The 13282-nt window shown below is 41.8% G+C and overlaps 1 protein-coding gene across 1 annotated transcript; it reads left to right on the forward strand.

Annotated features, from left to right (window-relative positions):
• Nucleotides 1-1191: 1191 nt before the first annotated feature.
• LOC121941670 (uncharacterized) lies at nucleotides 1192-12698 on the forward strand. The gene is made up of 4 exons (XM_088075540.1): nucleotides 1192-1701; nucleotides 3443-5921; nucleotides 9500-9573; nucleotides 11310-12698. The coding sequence occupies exons 1-4, from the start codon at nucleotides 1621-1623 to the stop codon at nucleotides 11394-11396; spliced, it is 2721 nt and encodes a 906-aa protein (XP_087931666.1). The 5' UTR covers nucleotides 1192-1620; the 3' UTR covers nucleotides 11397-12698.
• The last annotated feature ends 584 nt before the right edge of the window (nucleotides 12699-13282 follow it).

A 13282-nucleotide genomic window follows, 5' to 3' on the forward strand; every position in this document is an offset into this window, starting at 1 on the left:
TTAAACTACCTTAGGACACTGCTGACCCCAAAAAAGGAGGGCAAGTTTATTTGTAAGGCCCGTCGCAGATGTATTTTTAATGATGATCATGATTTTGCTGTTCTTTTGATAAAATGGGCCCCTTTGTAGATAATGAGCAAAACATGAGTCTGTTATGTAATGGGAGTTTTAAAGCCGCAATCTCTTGCAACCTCTCTTACCCAATGAGAGAGTTGGAGAACCTTTGGATAAATTCTGCCAGCGTTCGCTGAGAATCTTTGAAAATACAACAGAACAGCATGTCATATTAGATCTATAATGCCATTAGTTTGTGGGAGCAAATGTACATAAGGGAAATATCTCATTATGGCATGTCAGAGTTTCCACTCAGAGTAATCAGATTACATTACCATACCACACTATCAATGAGGGCATTGTTTCACTACTGTAGCGTTGCAGGATCATTGTATTAATGGATCTAAGCTTGTTTATTTTTTCAGCAGGATTTTCCACAGAATCAGCAGGTGTTGGTGAATAAAACTGTTTAAGCAGAGATTTGCAAAGATTTCAGTTAAACCATCACAGCAGTCTCCCTCTCACTGTAACAAAATGCTAGTTTTCACACTCTGTTTCACAATGAAAATTCATGCTGAGATCCCTCAGTCAATGAGTGACATAATGCTACCGCTATGAACTGCAAGAAAGTGAGTCTGTCACCATGTGGTCTACTAAACAACTTACCCAAGCAATAGCTGACTATATAAAGTCCAGTTATTTTCTTTGTCTGGAATCTGGAAAGGTGCAGTAGCAATGAACCCCCCTGAGAAATGTGTTACCCCCTCCCTGATAAAAATAATTCAAGGTCAGTGTTAGTGTCTTTAAGATTCATTGCCCCCTCAGTTTTTAAGCGTAACCTTTCAGTTTAAAGCACTAACCATGGCGGCATAGCTTGTCGGTAAGGGAGCTAAATAATGCCACTCCAAAATCAGGCAATTTTTTTTTGGCGAGGAAACAACTAGCATGGCCATTTTCAAAGAACTTTCACCTCAAGAGACCTTAATGACAATAGGCTCTATAAGTACCCACAAGTCTCCCCGAAGTGGGCTTGTTCCCGGTAAATGTTTTGTTCCTCACAATCAATGTACTCCTTCAAATTAAAGCTTTATATTTGTCTTTTAAAAGGAAATGACAACCACCCTATTTGAAGGACGATGAATGGCCAAACATGTATAGATACATGACACATTAAAGGTCCAGTGTGTAGGATTTAGGGGGATGTATTGTCAGAAGTTGAATATGATATATAAGTATGTTTTCTTCATTGTGTTTTTATTATCTTAGAATGAACCATTTATATCTATTAGAGCATGTCCATATTCATAAAGTTCACCATGTTGCACTGCCATGTTTCTACAGTAGCCAAGAATACACAAACCTTGTTCTGGATAGGGCCATTCATGTTTTCTGCTTTTTGTGTCAAACACTGTAGTTAGCAGCTCCTCTGTGATGAGAAAATGGGGAAAACTGATTTTTTTTTTTTTTTAACATTTGTTTCGGAGAGGAAGCATAGAAGAGACGCAGATTTGTTTATTTTTTAAGCTTTTTGGCCTTAATTATAGTGCAGCTGGAAAGACAGGAGGAATGACGTGCAGAGCCACAGGTTGGAATCGAACCTACGCTGCTGCAGTGGCCTCGGCCTATATGGGATGCACACTCTACCAGGTGAGCTAGAAGTCATCCCAGAGACACTGATGTATAATGTGAAACTACTTTATTGAGTGTTTTTCACATTTTTTTTTATCACCTGGTCCATTTGTTTTGAGACCTCTGCAGATAACTTAGCTCCTGATCACACGTTTCAGTAGGTTACAATATGCAATCCTCACAGCTAGATCTCACTAAATTACCCCAAATCTTTTTCATTTGCATGTCTTATAATTAGTAACAATTACTGTAAATTATATGAATCAAAGTACATCAGTATGCAACTACACAACTCTTCATTGACTGTTTTTTCTAGCCTATACTTAAATCTAACCTATACTTAAATAGCATAATAGAATTCCTGAAATTTTGGTTTTGGTGTGCCAGCCCAACATTTTTTAGTGGCTCAATCTGGCCACCCCTAAGAAAAATTATGGGCACAACATTGTTTTTCCAATACAATAACCTCGAAACGACAGCACTTTTTTTTTGTTTTTTGTTTTTTGTTTTTTTTTTTTTACCAATGACAGCCTGATTCCAATAGGACAGTCACCAAACAGTCACCAAGCCAACAATTGTTGCTTGTAAACAGTGTCTGTCATATCTGTCATGACTCACTGCTCTCATCCTAATTTACCCACGTTGGGCCACGTTGTTCTGCCATCATTGTCACTTCAGTGTTCCCCATCCATCCTGCCATGTCTTGTTGTCAGTCCTTATTATCTCTACATGAGACGGAGGTGTACCATAAATATCTATTGTATATGTCCATCCGTCCCAAATCATCATCCCCAAGTGCCAGGATCTACATTTCCCTTAATGATCAGTCACAGCTGGAGTCCGGCCAGAGTGGTTTGGCAGGAATCAACATGGATGAGAAATTTTGTGGAAGAACAACACAGGAGTTATATGTATATTTGTGTGTGTACAAGAGGTGTTGGAAAGGCAATAATATTGGTATAGGGCAAATTTGAACTAACAGAGATAGTGTGTGTATTAAAGAGGAAATAAGGACCTGGACCTCCCTTTAGTCACCCTGCGGCCAATCCTATTTTGATTTCAGATTGTGTGTGCTTTGTGTGTGTGTGTGTGTGTGTGTGTGTATGGGGGGGCTGAGCCATTCCCCAGCCTGTAAGCAGATTAAAGAAAGGTGTGTTCAGCAGAAAACTTTATACGTTGCAGAACAGAGCAGAGTAGCTACTACCTTACAGCCAAAGCTGAACACAAAGTTATAAACAGGCTGCCTGTCATGTGGGAACAAGAGCACTCAGCCATTAAAAGGATGGGACACAAACACATTGCTCTAATCTTGCCCCAGCTACCATGCACAATTTTGTGCACAAATACAAAAATTGGTGACAAGTTAGAAAGAAAATAAAGTGACATAGAGTATTTTGCTACCACAGGCACCAGACAGGATGAAAACCAACTGTTTGTATTATTCTTTATTTATTTTGTATTCTCACCATTTCTTTTTAAATGTCACTTCCTATTCTACGAGCAGTAGTGTTGCAATGCAGGTTGAATGAGGTTTGAAAACAGAAACGAAAACAAAGCACTTAGCATTTCAAAACTATTCCGCAGTAAATGTCACAGTAGATACAGAATGATGATTCATTCTCGTGGTAATACTACAGCGAGACATTTCATCTGCATTGAAATAATGGGGTATAAATGGGTGACCATGTTTGTTGATGCACTGCGTTAATCACTCTGTTGTTTGCCCCTTTCCCCTCTGCGTCCCTCTTCTCTCACTCAGACTGACTGGCTGGAGGCCGAACAACTGACTGCTCCAAACGAATTTTACGTCGGCAGACTTGTCACCATGGCAACAAAGCCCGTGGCCTGGCAGGAACAGGGTCCTGTCAGCTCACAAGATGAGTGGGTCAATGAGTTCTGGGCACAAGGTGAAGTGGGTGCAACTGCAAGTCACAATTCTCCTCTGCAAGAGAAAAAGGCTCCTAGGGCTGAACCTGAAGACGACATGCTTGACGAAACGCTGCAAGGGAGCCAAATGCTCTCAAGATCTGAAACAGTTGATGCCACCATATCAGAAGATCAGGAATCAACAGGAATTAGTCTGTGCACCCCCAGGGAGACACAAGAGATGGTGACAGATTTGGAACAAGTTGCCCAACTATCAGAGGCATTAAAGACTCAAGAGGTCAAGTGTATTGAACCATGTGACTATGCTTTCCCACCTCTTCCCAACTGTGCTTCATCAACACAGGAATGCTTCGAGAAAGAAAGCTTGTCCAGCCTAGAGGGGGAGGAGTGGATCAGTGACACTGAGATCATATCAGACCCAACCGAAGACCATACGTGTCCCGATAGCCAGAACAGTCATGAATGTCCACACACGCCTTTCCTAGCTGAGCCAGTAAATAAAGATGTAGAGTCATCAACTGAGGAGATGACAGGAGATAATTTGACAACAGAGGAGAATGACACACAGCTGAACGCTTCACCAGATGATTTTGACAACAGTGAACTAGAAAATAATGTGCCACGAGCTGCAGCTGCTGGAATAAATCCAAGTACTCATCATTCTCTCTCTGACAGAAACAGCTCAGATGATGTATACACTGTGTGCTCTCCTCCTTTTGCTGATGAAAGTGAGGAAGAAGAGGAAGTGAGCAGTAATATTATGTCTTGTCAGCAGCAATGGACTACACTAGACATCAGTGACAGGCCTCTCCAAGCCTCATATTCCGCCAATGTTTCCACAGAACAAGACCCAACTTTTCCTGTAGTTCCTTCAACAAAACAGCAGGAGGAGCTGCTGTCGCAGGACCAAAGGGAACTTGCCCCCAAGGGAGTGAACCAGGAAGCTGCACAACAGGTGCTCGGCCAGAGCTCTTTGTCGACTGTTGCCATGGAGCTGCCCAATCAGGGCGGGGCAGCTTCTCAAGGCTCTGGTTGTGTTGTGAGAGAGAGGCACAGCAGGGCGGGGGGAAGGACAGAGGGAGAAAGCGAGCAAACAGGTGGAGAGGGAGGTCAGAAAGAGAGCAGACCTGAAAAGAGCAAGGCGGTTGGGCAGCAACACGACAGAAGACCAGTCCAAACACAAAAGCTTAAGCAAGAAAAACACAGCTTTGTTTCTTCTATGCACACCAGGATGGAGAGTGACTCGTGCGATGAGAGTGACAGTGGAGTTTCAGCAGACTTCTCCCCGTGCAGCACTTTGGAGGGCAACACCACCATCGCCACGGGGACTCCAGCACCCATACCCAAAGAGACACCCATTGAGAGGGAGATCCGACGGGCTATAGAGCGTGAACACAGCCTGAGAAGGTCCAGAGGACTTCCAAATCCTCCTACTTCCCCAGAGTACGTAGAGATCCCTTTGAGGAAATCTGTTCTCTGCCAGTCAATAACTGACAAGTCTGAGAGGTGTCAAGGCAAAGACAGGCAGTTTGCAGGCAAAAAGATGCAGCATGACATCCACGCGGAGGCCCAGAGGGAACAGGATCTGGTCAAGCTTGGAAAAGTTCCAGGTTTCTATGACAAAGGCACGGTACGCCAACTCAAAGAGAGGAAACAGCTTTTTGAGGCCTTTCAGAAACCCAATGATTCAACTTTGAGTTTGCCAGTCAGAAGTAAGACCACATCCTGGTCCTTTGCCAGTGACATTTCAACCCTGGAGGACGTCTCATCGCAGGCATCCACCATAGGAGGCTCGTACGTGGAGAGGATTCCCACACAGAGCCAAGCCAAGGGAGGGAGTTCCACCTCTTCAACTCCAAGAGGACCGAGCTTTTCTGAGGGGACAGCCTGTCAGGTCATTATCCTGGAGAACAATCTGAGCGTCCCGTCACATAAGCTCTACCACGCCAAACCAGAGACTGTAGTAGACTCCAGAGGGCCAAACATCTCCTCATCCAGGACAGAAGGACATGGTGGGATTAAATTCAGTGATCAGGAAAAAGAGGAGAGGGAAGAGGAAGAGATGGTACCCAAGGAGAACCCCTTTTTCAAGCTGCGCTCTTCAACAAATGGACTTAAAGTGGAGCAGGACATCCGCGAGGCTCAAGAGAGGGAGAAGGAACTTCACAAGCAGAGGATCAGTCTGTATGGGGGCACTGAAAAACCTGGGGGGGTAGGAGGAGGAGGAGGAGGAGAGAGGCCACTCAGCACAGAAGTAAAGAGTAACACGTTGTCTCCTACTTCAATAAACGGACTGGCTGTTCCTGACTTACCTTGCTCATCATCTAGAGGGGGAACTAGACCCCCAGCAGGTTAGTGAAGTGCTGGGTGTCTAGATAAGAGCTAGAAATGTGTGTGTGTGTGTGCAGGCTATGATTGATTCTGCTTGCACCCACACAGGCAGTGTGTTTGTATGGGGGTATGTGTATAATTTTATTTTTATTTTTTTTGTTTTTATATCTGTGGTGAGATGATGAAAACCCCCTGAAACAGCCCGGCGAGCATATTATTTTATTTTTCTCATGGTCAGTGGAAAACCTCAAGACGGCTTCCGAAATCAGTGTTAGCTGTTATGAGCAATAATTTTGCACCGGAGACCATAAGCTGGCCGACAACAAAATAAAAGTCTGTAACTCCACAATAAATAAAGCATCTAGTCTGTCAGATTAATTGCAAAAGCTGAGGTGAAGAAAAAGTCCTGAGTCATAGCTCGACACTTTATTGTGTCAGCAAGAAAGGGGCAGGTTGGTAGAGTCCAATTTTGGGATGAAGCGTTCAAAAAGTTCATGCAAGCTGTTGTTTTTTTAGTTCTCATGGTGAGAAAGATTTAGTGTTAAGTCTTATTACAACATGATCAAATGTAAGATATAGTGCTGCTAATACAGCCTGCTGAGAGGACAGGTTATTAATGTGCATTGATGTGTTTGTTCAACTTTGCAGCCATTATGTGCATTAACTGTACAGCAGTTACTCCCAACTAGTGGTACTTATACCCCAGAGATTTTGTCTGCAGGTGCCAGGGTTACATGGGAAGATTGCAGAGTAATTTGTATAACCACACAGACATATAGATATGTATAGCGTTAGGTATTACAATTTGACTAAACATAGAGAGCCAGATGTTGAGTCTGCCGTTACTGCAAGGTGCTGTTGAGTATGTGAAAGCTAATAAGCCAGCGAGCAGAGAGGGACATTTAGCGGACCTGTTAGATAAAAGCATTGGACAATTAGTTGTAACCAATACAGTAGCTAAACAAAAACGAATAAAAAGCGTCTAATCGAAAGTGTAGCACAAATGCAAACTTGTGTAAATTAACCTAAACGTTAACAATTAAATTGTGTGAAACAATATCAGCTTTTCTATAATTAAGTGTTAGTTAACATCCAGTTTAAAGTTGATTTAAATTATCATATTTAAACATGATGAGTGGTGTGAATGAAGAGGTGCTTGAGTTCATCTGGCAGGGTTGAGAGGGATTATCAGACAATAGACTGTACAATATGTTTGAGTGCATTTTGATGGCAGACAGGGTTGCTAATGTGTGTTATGTGACTTATTGAATGTCAGTGTCACCAGTCATCGAAGGCGAAAGAGGGCATGGTCTCTCTGACATCATTAGTGCACCCCTTCAACTTTGCTCCAAAGTTAGGCCAAATTAAGGAACAACTTGCATGGCCACTTTCAGAGGGGTTTATTGAACTCTCACAACCTGGTCTCTCACTCACTGGGCCATCAGGATCAGATACTGACAAACAGAGGCATACTTTAGTGCAGGCATGTCAAAGTGGTCCACAGGGGGGCCGGTGTGGCTGCAGGTTTTGTTTCCAACCAAGTAGCAGCACACCAGACTTGACTCATTTAATCAACTGATCTCCGTCTTCAGACAGTTGATTGGTCAAACTGTGCTCTTGGTTGGTTGGCACAAAAACCTGCAGCCACACCGGCCCCCCTGTGGACCAGTTTGACATGCCTGCTTTAGTGGCTGAATGTGACAACCCGACAGCAGCATTTGCTGATGCTCTGGGCACTACCTAAGTATAAAGAGATAGAAAGTCCACATCGGGCAGGCAGAAGAAGAGGTGAATGATGTCACGCAAACTCTGGTCTGCCTGCTAGTTGTGCACAGTGCACATCCAAAAGTCAGCCGAGTTGTTTTAATAATAACAATAAATCTAACCATGTTCTTTGTTGCCTTAACTTAAGAAAGTAAACCAAATAATGATTTCTTTTAACAAATGTTCTAAATTTATTTTGAAAGGAGACTGTATGCATTTAAGGAGCAGAATTTTTTTAGAAGCGATGATCCACATAACAAGCACATATTGGCACGCTGTCCCTGAAAGTCCAAAACTGATTCAGGAGGGTACCTGGTGCATCATATTTTGGCTTGACAAGCCTCTGACTAAGCGTTGGTATTTAATGTTGAGAGTGAGAATGTGTTGAGTCTCACCTCAAGATATCTGCATGAAAATGGATTCTGTGGATACTCACGAGTTCCCCTAAACTAGAGAAGCCTTGTTTCCTCCTTGTTTTGCTCCTTACAATCAATGTACACCTTCAAATGAAAGCTGGCAATTTGTCTTTTTAAGGAAAAGGACAACCAGCTTATTTGAAGAACAATGAGTCATGATGAACATGTACATAATACATTTAAACAGGATTGTTGTGGATCTCAAAATGTTAACAGATAATCAGTAAAAGTAATTAGTAGTTTTAACTGTAAAATAACAAAGTATATCAGTATTTGACTCCTAAATATGGACATGGACACATATGGACATCTATTAAAACTTCACTTAATAGCCTGGGCTATGCTTAAACTACTAAAATCAACTGGCTTAGATATGGGACAGGCTTTTACTTCCTTTACCTCCACACAAAACTGTTCTGCTCTGTAAAAGATGGGAAATACAACCAAACTGTTTAGTTAAACCTCTTTGTTCTTTGATTCTTATGGTGTCAGTAAAATGAACTGAATGATTTTGAACTGAATTATAGAGAATCTTACTAAGCTAGCCGTGTGTAGCATGTCCATATTGACAATTGACTATTTTTGTGCTCAATCTAAGCAGCTAACTAATATTAGCTCCAGCAGGTAGCCAAAGAACTTCTATAAAAATGAACTGCATGGTAACCAGACTGTCTAATTGAGACAGGCCTTTGTTTGTCAAAATGTGCAGCCACACTGGGCTAGTAAAAGGGAGCAGGCCTTTAATGGGACGGGCTAATATAAGTTTTATGCTAGTTTTTGATATATGACAACAGCATAATAGAATTCCTGAAATTCCGTTATGGGTTTTAGTTTTGTGTGCCACCCCATGATTTTCACTACTAATAACTGCACCACAGTTGAATGGGCACATTTGGGACATAATGGGTGGTGTTCATGAAGTGGTGCTTGAGTTCCTCTGGCAGGGCTGAGGGGGCACATCAGACAACAGACTTCTGCACAGTATGATCGTGTGCATTGTGTTAGTAGGAAGGGTTGCCAAGGTTTTTTTATGGTGACTATACATGAATGACAGTGTCGTCAGTCATCATAGCTTTAACAACTGTGTGACGATCAGGGTGTGCTACTACAGGACATGAATGACCATGAGTCAGTGCTGGGAAACAATCATGTATTGTTTTACAGACAATGCAACCTTTTTCATATTCCTCCTTCATTTCCAGTGCCTACATTTTGTTTCTCTTTCACCAAGTTCATGTTCAATCAAACACATTTCTTTCCCATAAGTCCCTCTGCATCCCTCTCTTCTGCTTCATGTTAACTCTTAATCTGATTCAACGAGGCTTTATTGCTTACAGTGTGGAGCACAAACAAAATCACAGGAATATTTCTGCCTCATTATTACGCTGCTCTTATTCCACTTACTCTTTCTCTTGCAGCACACCAGTCAGTTGGCAAGATGTGCGTGTGGCCCCCAGCCCAGGCTGAAGACGAGAGAATAAACTGTCCAGAGGTGAGGTAGCATTACCAGGTCATCCTATTGCAATGACATTTATACATTAAAATTTCCTTTATGTGACTCCTTGTTATGACTTTCTGAAAATTTGATAATGTAGAATGAAACCAGGCCTCATAGTGATATTAATTTAGTATTTTTGCTCTTTAAAATGAACACACTACCCCTGCCTATCTGGTACACTTGGTATAGGACATGTAAATGTAGGCAAATTACTTTGCTGAGTCTCCCTTAAATGCAGCTTAAAAGGATATCAAGTTCCACAACAATAAAGCTTTATCAACCCTTTGAAACCTGAGCAAGTTTGCTTGATTTCTTTCAAAATCATGTGGAGAAGGCAACCAGCAACTTAAGAAATAGCTCTAAAAGTGCAAGAAATTATTTAAAAATGTGCAAGAAAATTACTTGAAAATAAGCAAAAAATAAAAAAGGGAAAAAAGGGACATTTCCCTCCTCATTTTTTGATAATAACCAATAATCCTCCCGTGCAAATTTTCAGATCATTTTCTTGTCATCTTTTACTCATTTTTTTTCACAGTTTGCGTGACATTTCTTGCGAAGTTGATCATTATGTTTCTCCCATGTTTTTGAAAGAAATAAACCAATTTTCTCAGGTTTCAGAGGTTTACATGCTCGTGAAAGGCTTCTGAATGCAGGACGAGAAAACTGATGATCATCCAGGTGTTCAAGGGTTAACTGAGAGTTCATATATGAATTGCAGTGTCACTTTAGAGGTTCAGTGATTCTCTCAGCAGCATGAATATGAACGCATGTTTAAAACTGCACCGGATTGTAAAGGGTCCCATGAAGAAAGGCTCTTGGGAGGATGTCAGCATCTCGTTTGCACCAAATATGGGCCACAAACATCTGATAACATACTGAACACACAGTAAGGAGCTTATCTTTATAGATAAGGGAAGAAGGCAAACAGCCCCGAGACAGAGAGGGAGGGGGAGTCTGTAGTGTGTGTGTGTGTGTGTGTGTGTGTGTGTGTGTGTGTGTGTGTCTGTGTGTGTGTGTGTGGGCAGGAGTGTGTGTGTGTGTGTGTGGGTGGGTGGGTGTGCGTTTGTGTGTGCAGTCAATAGTGGAAAAACGAGGCAAGTCAATCGACAATCCGACTGATTTCCGTTACCTGCCTTGTGGGTCTTGCATCTCTTTGAAACTGCGATATCTCAGATTAGAGTCGAGTGCTGCTCCGTGGCTTTAGCTGTTTAATTCAGTTTGCCATTGATATGCCGGGTTTTAGCTGCACGCTTCAGTTTGACGTTGGCATTAGCAACATTTTGCTCTCTTTCCTCTCCCTGCCTCATGCATCTCGCCCTCTCTCTCTCTCTTTGTCTCTCTGCCGGTTGGTTATCAGCTCTCTGCACCGACCTGGTTCCTGATTAGAGTTCAGGAGCAAACGGAGGATTGCAGGAGAAATTGGCCTCGGTTGTTGACTGAGTCACACCAAACACGGCTTTGGATCACAGTTGCATTAACCTCCCTCTGACTTATGGAGCTAATGATGCTCATCCAAAGAGATGTCCTCTAGAGGAAATCATTTCTTTTTTTATCTTTTTGCTCCTTTTTTCTCCTGTGCTGGCTTATTGATCTCATCTCCTGCTCCCACTCATCTGATGTTTCTACTCCCTAATTCTCTTTCTTTTTCTGCTCCCACTTGAAATGCAACATTTGGTCGGCTTTTGCCTTGCAATCACCACTTACTCCTGCTGTCCCGTCTTGTCACACAGAGTCCCAGGACCCCTAGACACAAGAGCCCTCTGGTTCAACGCTGGGAGTCTGGTCAAATCAATGGACACAACATAGACGACGACTGAGCAGACATTGACAGAGCACACCGAAAGAGGAATGAAGGTTAACCGAAAGACTGTGAGATAAAAAGGAAAGCAGCGTAAGAAAAGTGGGAGCAGAGGAGGGAGAGAATGTGAGGCGAGAAAGAGGTCAGGGATTGAGGCTACAAATGGGGTCAGGAGGATTGGGAGCAAGGAAAAGGATTGGCGTTGGACTGAAAAACCTGAGGAGTTACTTCAGCAAGGTGGAGAGAAAAAGTGGATAAGCACTTGGCCTGTTTCTGACGCTGGAAAACTCTGAGACTAATGAATGTAAAAAAGGCAAAAAGATAATAATAGCACTGCTGCACTGGAGAAAAAAATGTAAAATTTAGTATGAATGGGATTTTTAGATTTAAATGAAATTCTTAACCGTTGGATTTTTTAATGAGTCTATCATTGTTGATGAAAATTGAGTGATTTAGCATCTAGCTAGACAAACAATGCCATCGCCTATTTTAGGCCTTTAAAAGGCATAGTTCAGATTTTTATAGGGTAGTTTTCTACAGACAGTATATTACATACAGCAGATGTCAGTCGTTATGCCCCCAGTTTGGAAAAAGCAGGCTTAAGTCTGACACTGAAGCTAAGCAATGAAATGCTGTAGATATGTCATAAACAAAGCATATTTTAGGCACTCAAAAATGTCCAATTTAAATAATAATAATGATATTTGTTAAAATGTATGCTATATTTAGAAGATTTTCACTGCCTTCCCTTACTGCCAGACAGTGATTTCCAAAAGAAAAAGTTTGTGTTATTTTGCTCCGTTCAAAGCCAGGCTTCATTGAGAAAAACATTAATCTAACATCGCTGAACACAGGAGCTGCTGATCTACAGCTGCCTCAGGCTGGTCGTTGTCTTGTGTTATTGTGTGACTCTAGTGTATAAAGCAGTTAGTTCATATTCACCAAAGTCACACAGTAACATGAACAAACTAACTGATCAAAGCTGCGGCAGACCAGACCCAGCTCCTGTGTTCAGTGGGCTGATTTTTAGATGGGACTTTTTTGAACTGGATAAAATAGGCTTTGTTGCTGGCCCCCATCCACAGTAGTAGATTGCTTAGCCTCTGTTTCAAAGTCCAGCCTGTTTCCCCAAACTGGGGGCGTGCTGACAGTCATCTACCGTATGCAATATGCTGACTATGAAGAACCCCATACAACCCCACTTAAAAAAAAATCGGAGCTATCTCTTTAATGACACTGAGTTACTAGTTTAATACACCTGTACAATCTAATGCAATCCTATGCAATAGCCATGCAATAAATCCTTCCTTTGTGTAGCCTAGCCTGTTCAGTTTTTATTGACACTGTATAAGAGAGTTGTTGATTCAACTCAATGGTTCTTTTAAAGGTTGTAGTCGATGTCAGAGTTGTATTTGACTGCATTATAATGAAATAGCATTTACATATGAAGGGAAAGAAAGTTGTAAACACCTCTCAGCACAATGGAGTCCAGTGCTACACTAACACTCACTAAAACATGACCTGCTCCACAAAGAAAAATCATTTCTGCGTTTTTGTGTTTGTTCACATTGTTGAGGTGTTTCTTGTAAAGTGGTAACTCAGTGTATATAGGCCAGTGATCTGAAGTATTGCACCAGTGGTAATCCGTGAAAGGCTCCTTCTTTTGTTATTTTTCATGCATCACCACAGAGAGATGGATTATAGTGCAATAAAGCACCTTCTTTAAGAAGTGCAATCTGGATTTCAGAGCAGGATGATACAACTTAATACAAACCCGATGCTTAAATAATAGCTGCTCTGTTGCCTGTAACATTTTTCAAATAATGCCTTAAGAAGGTATTTTGGCACGAAACGTCATATACATAATTAAGGGTGTTTCTTTTAGTCTCCTTTATTTTTATTTTT

The sequence above is a fragment of the Plectropomus leopardus genome, chromosome 3, assembly GCF_026936395.1.
Source record: "Plectropomus leopardus strain MGB_pleo_1.0 chromosome 3, ASM2693639v1, whole genome shotgun sequence".
Lineage (NCBI taxonomy): Eukaryota > Metazoa > Chordata > Actinopteri > Perciformes > Serranidae > Plectropomus > Plectropomus leopardus.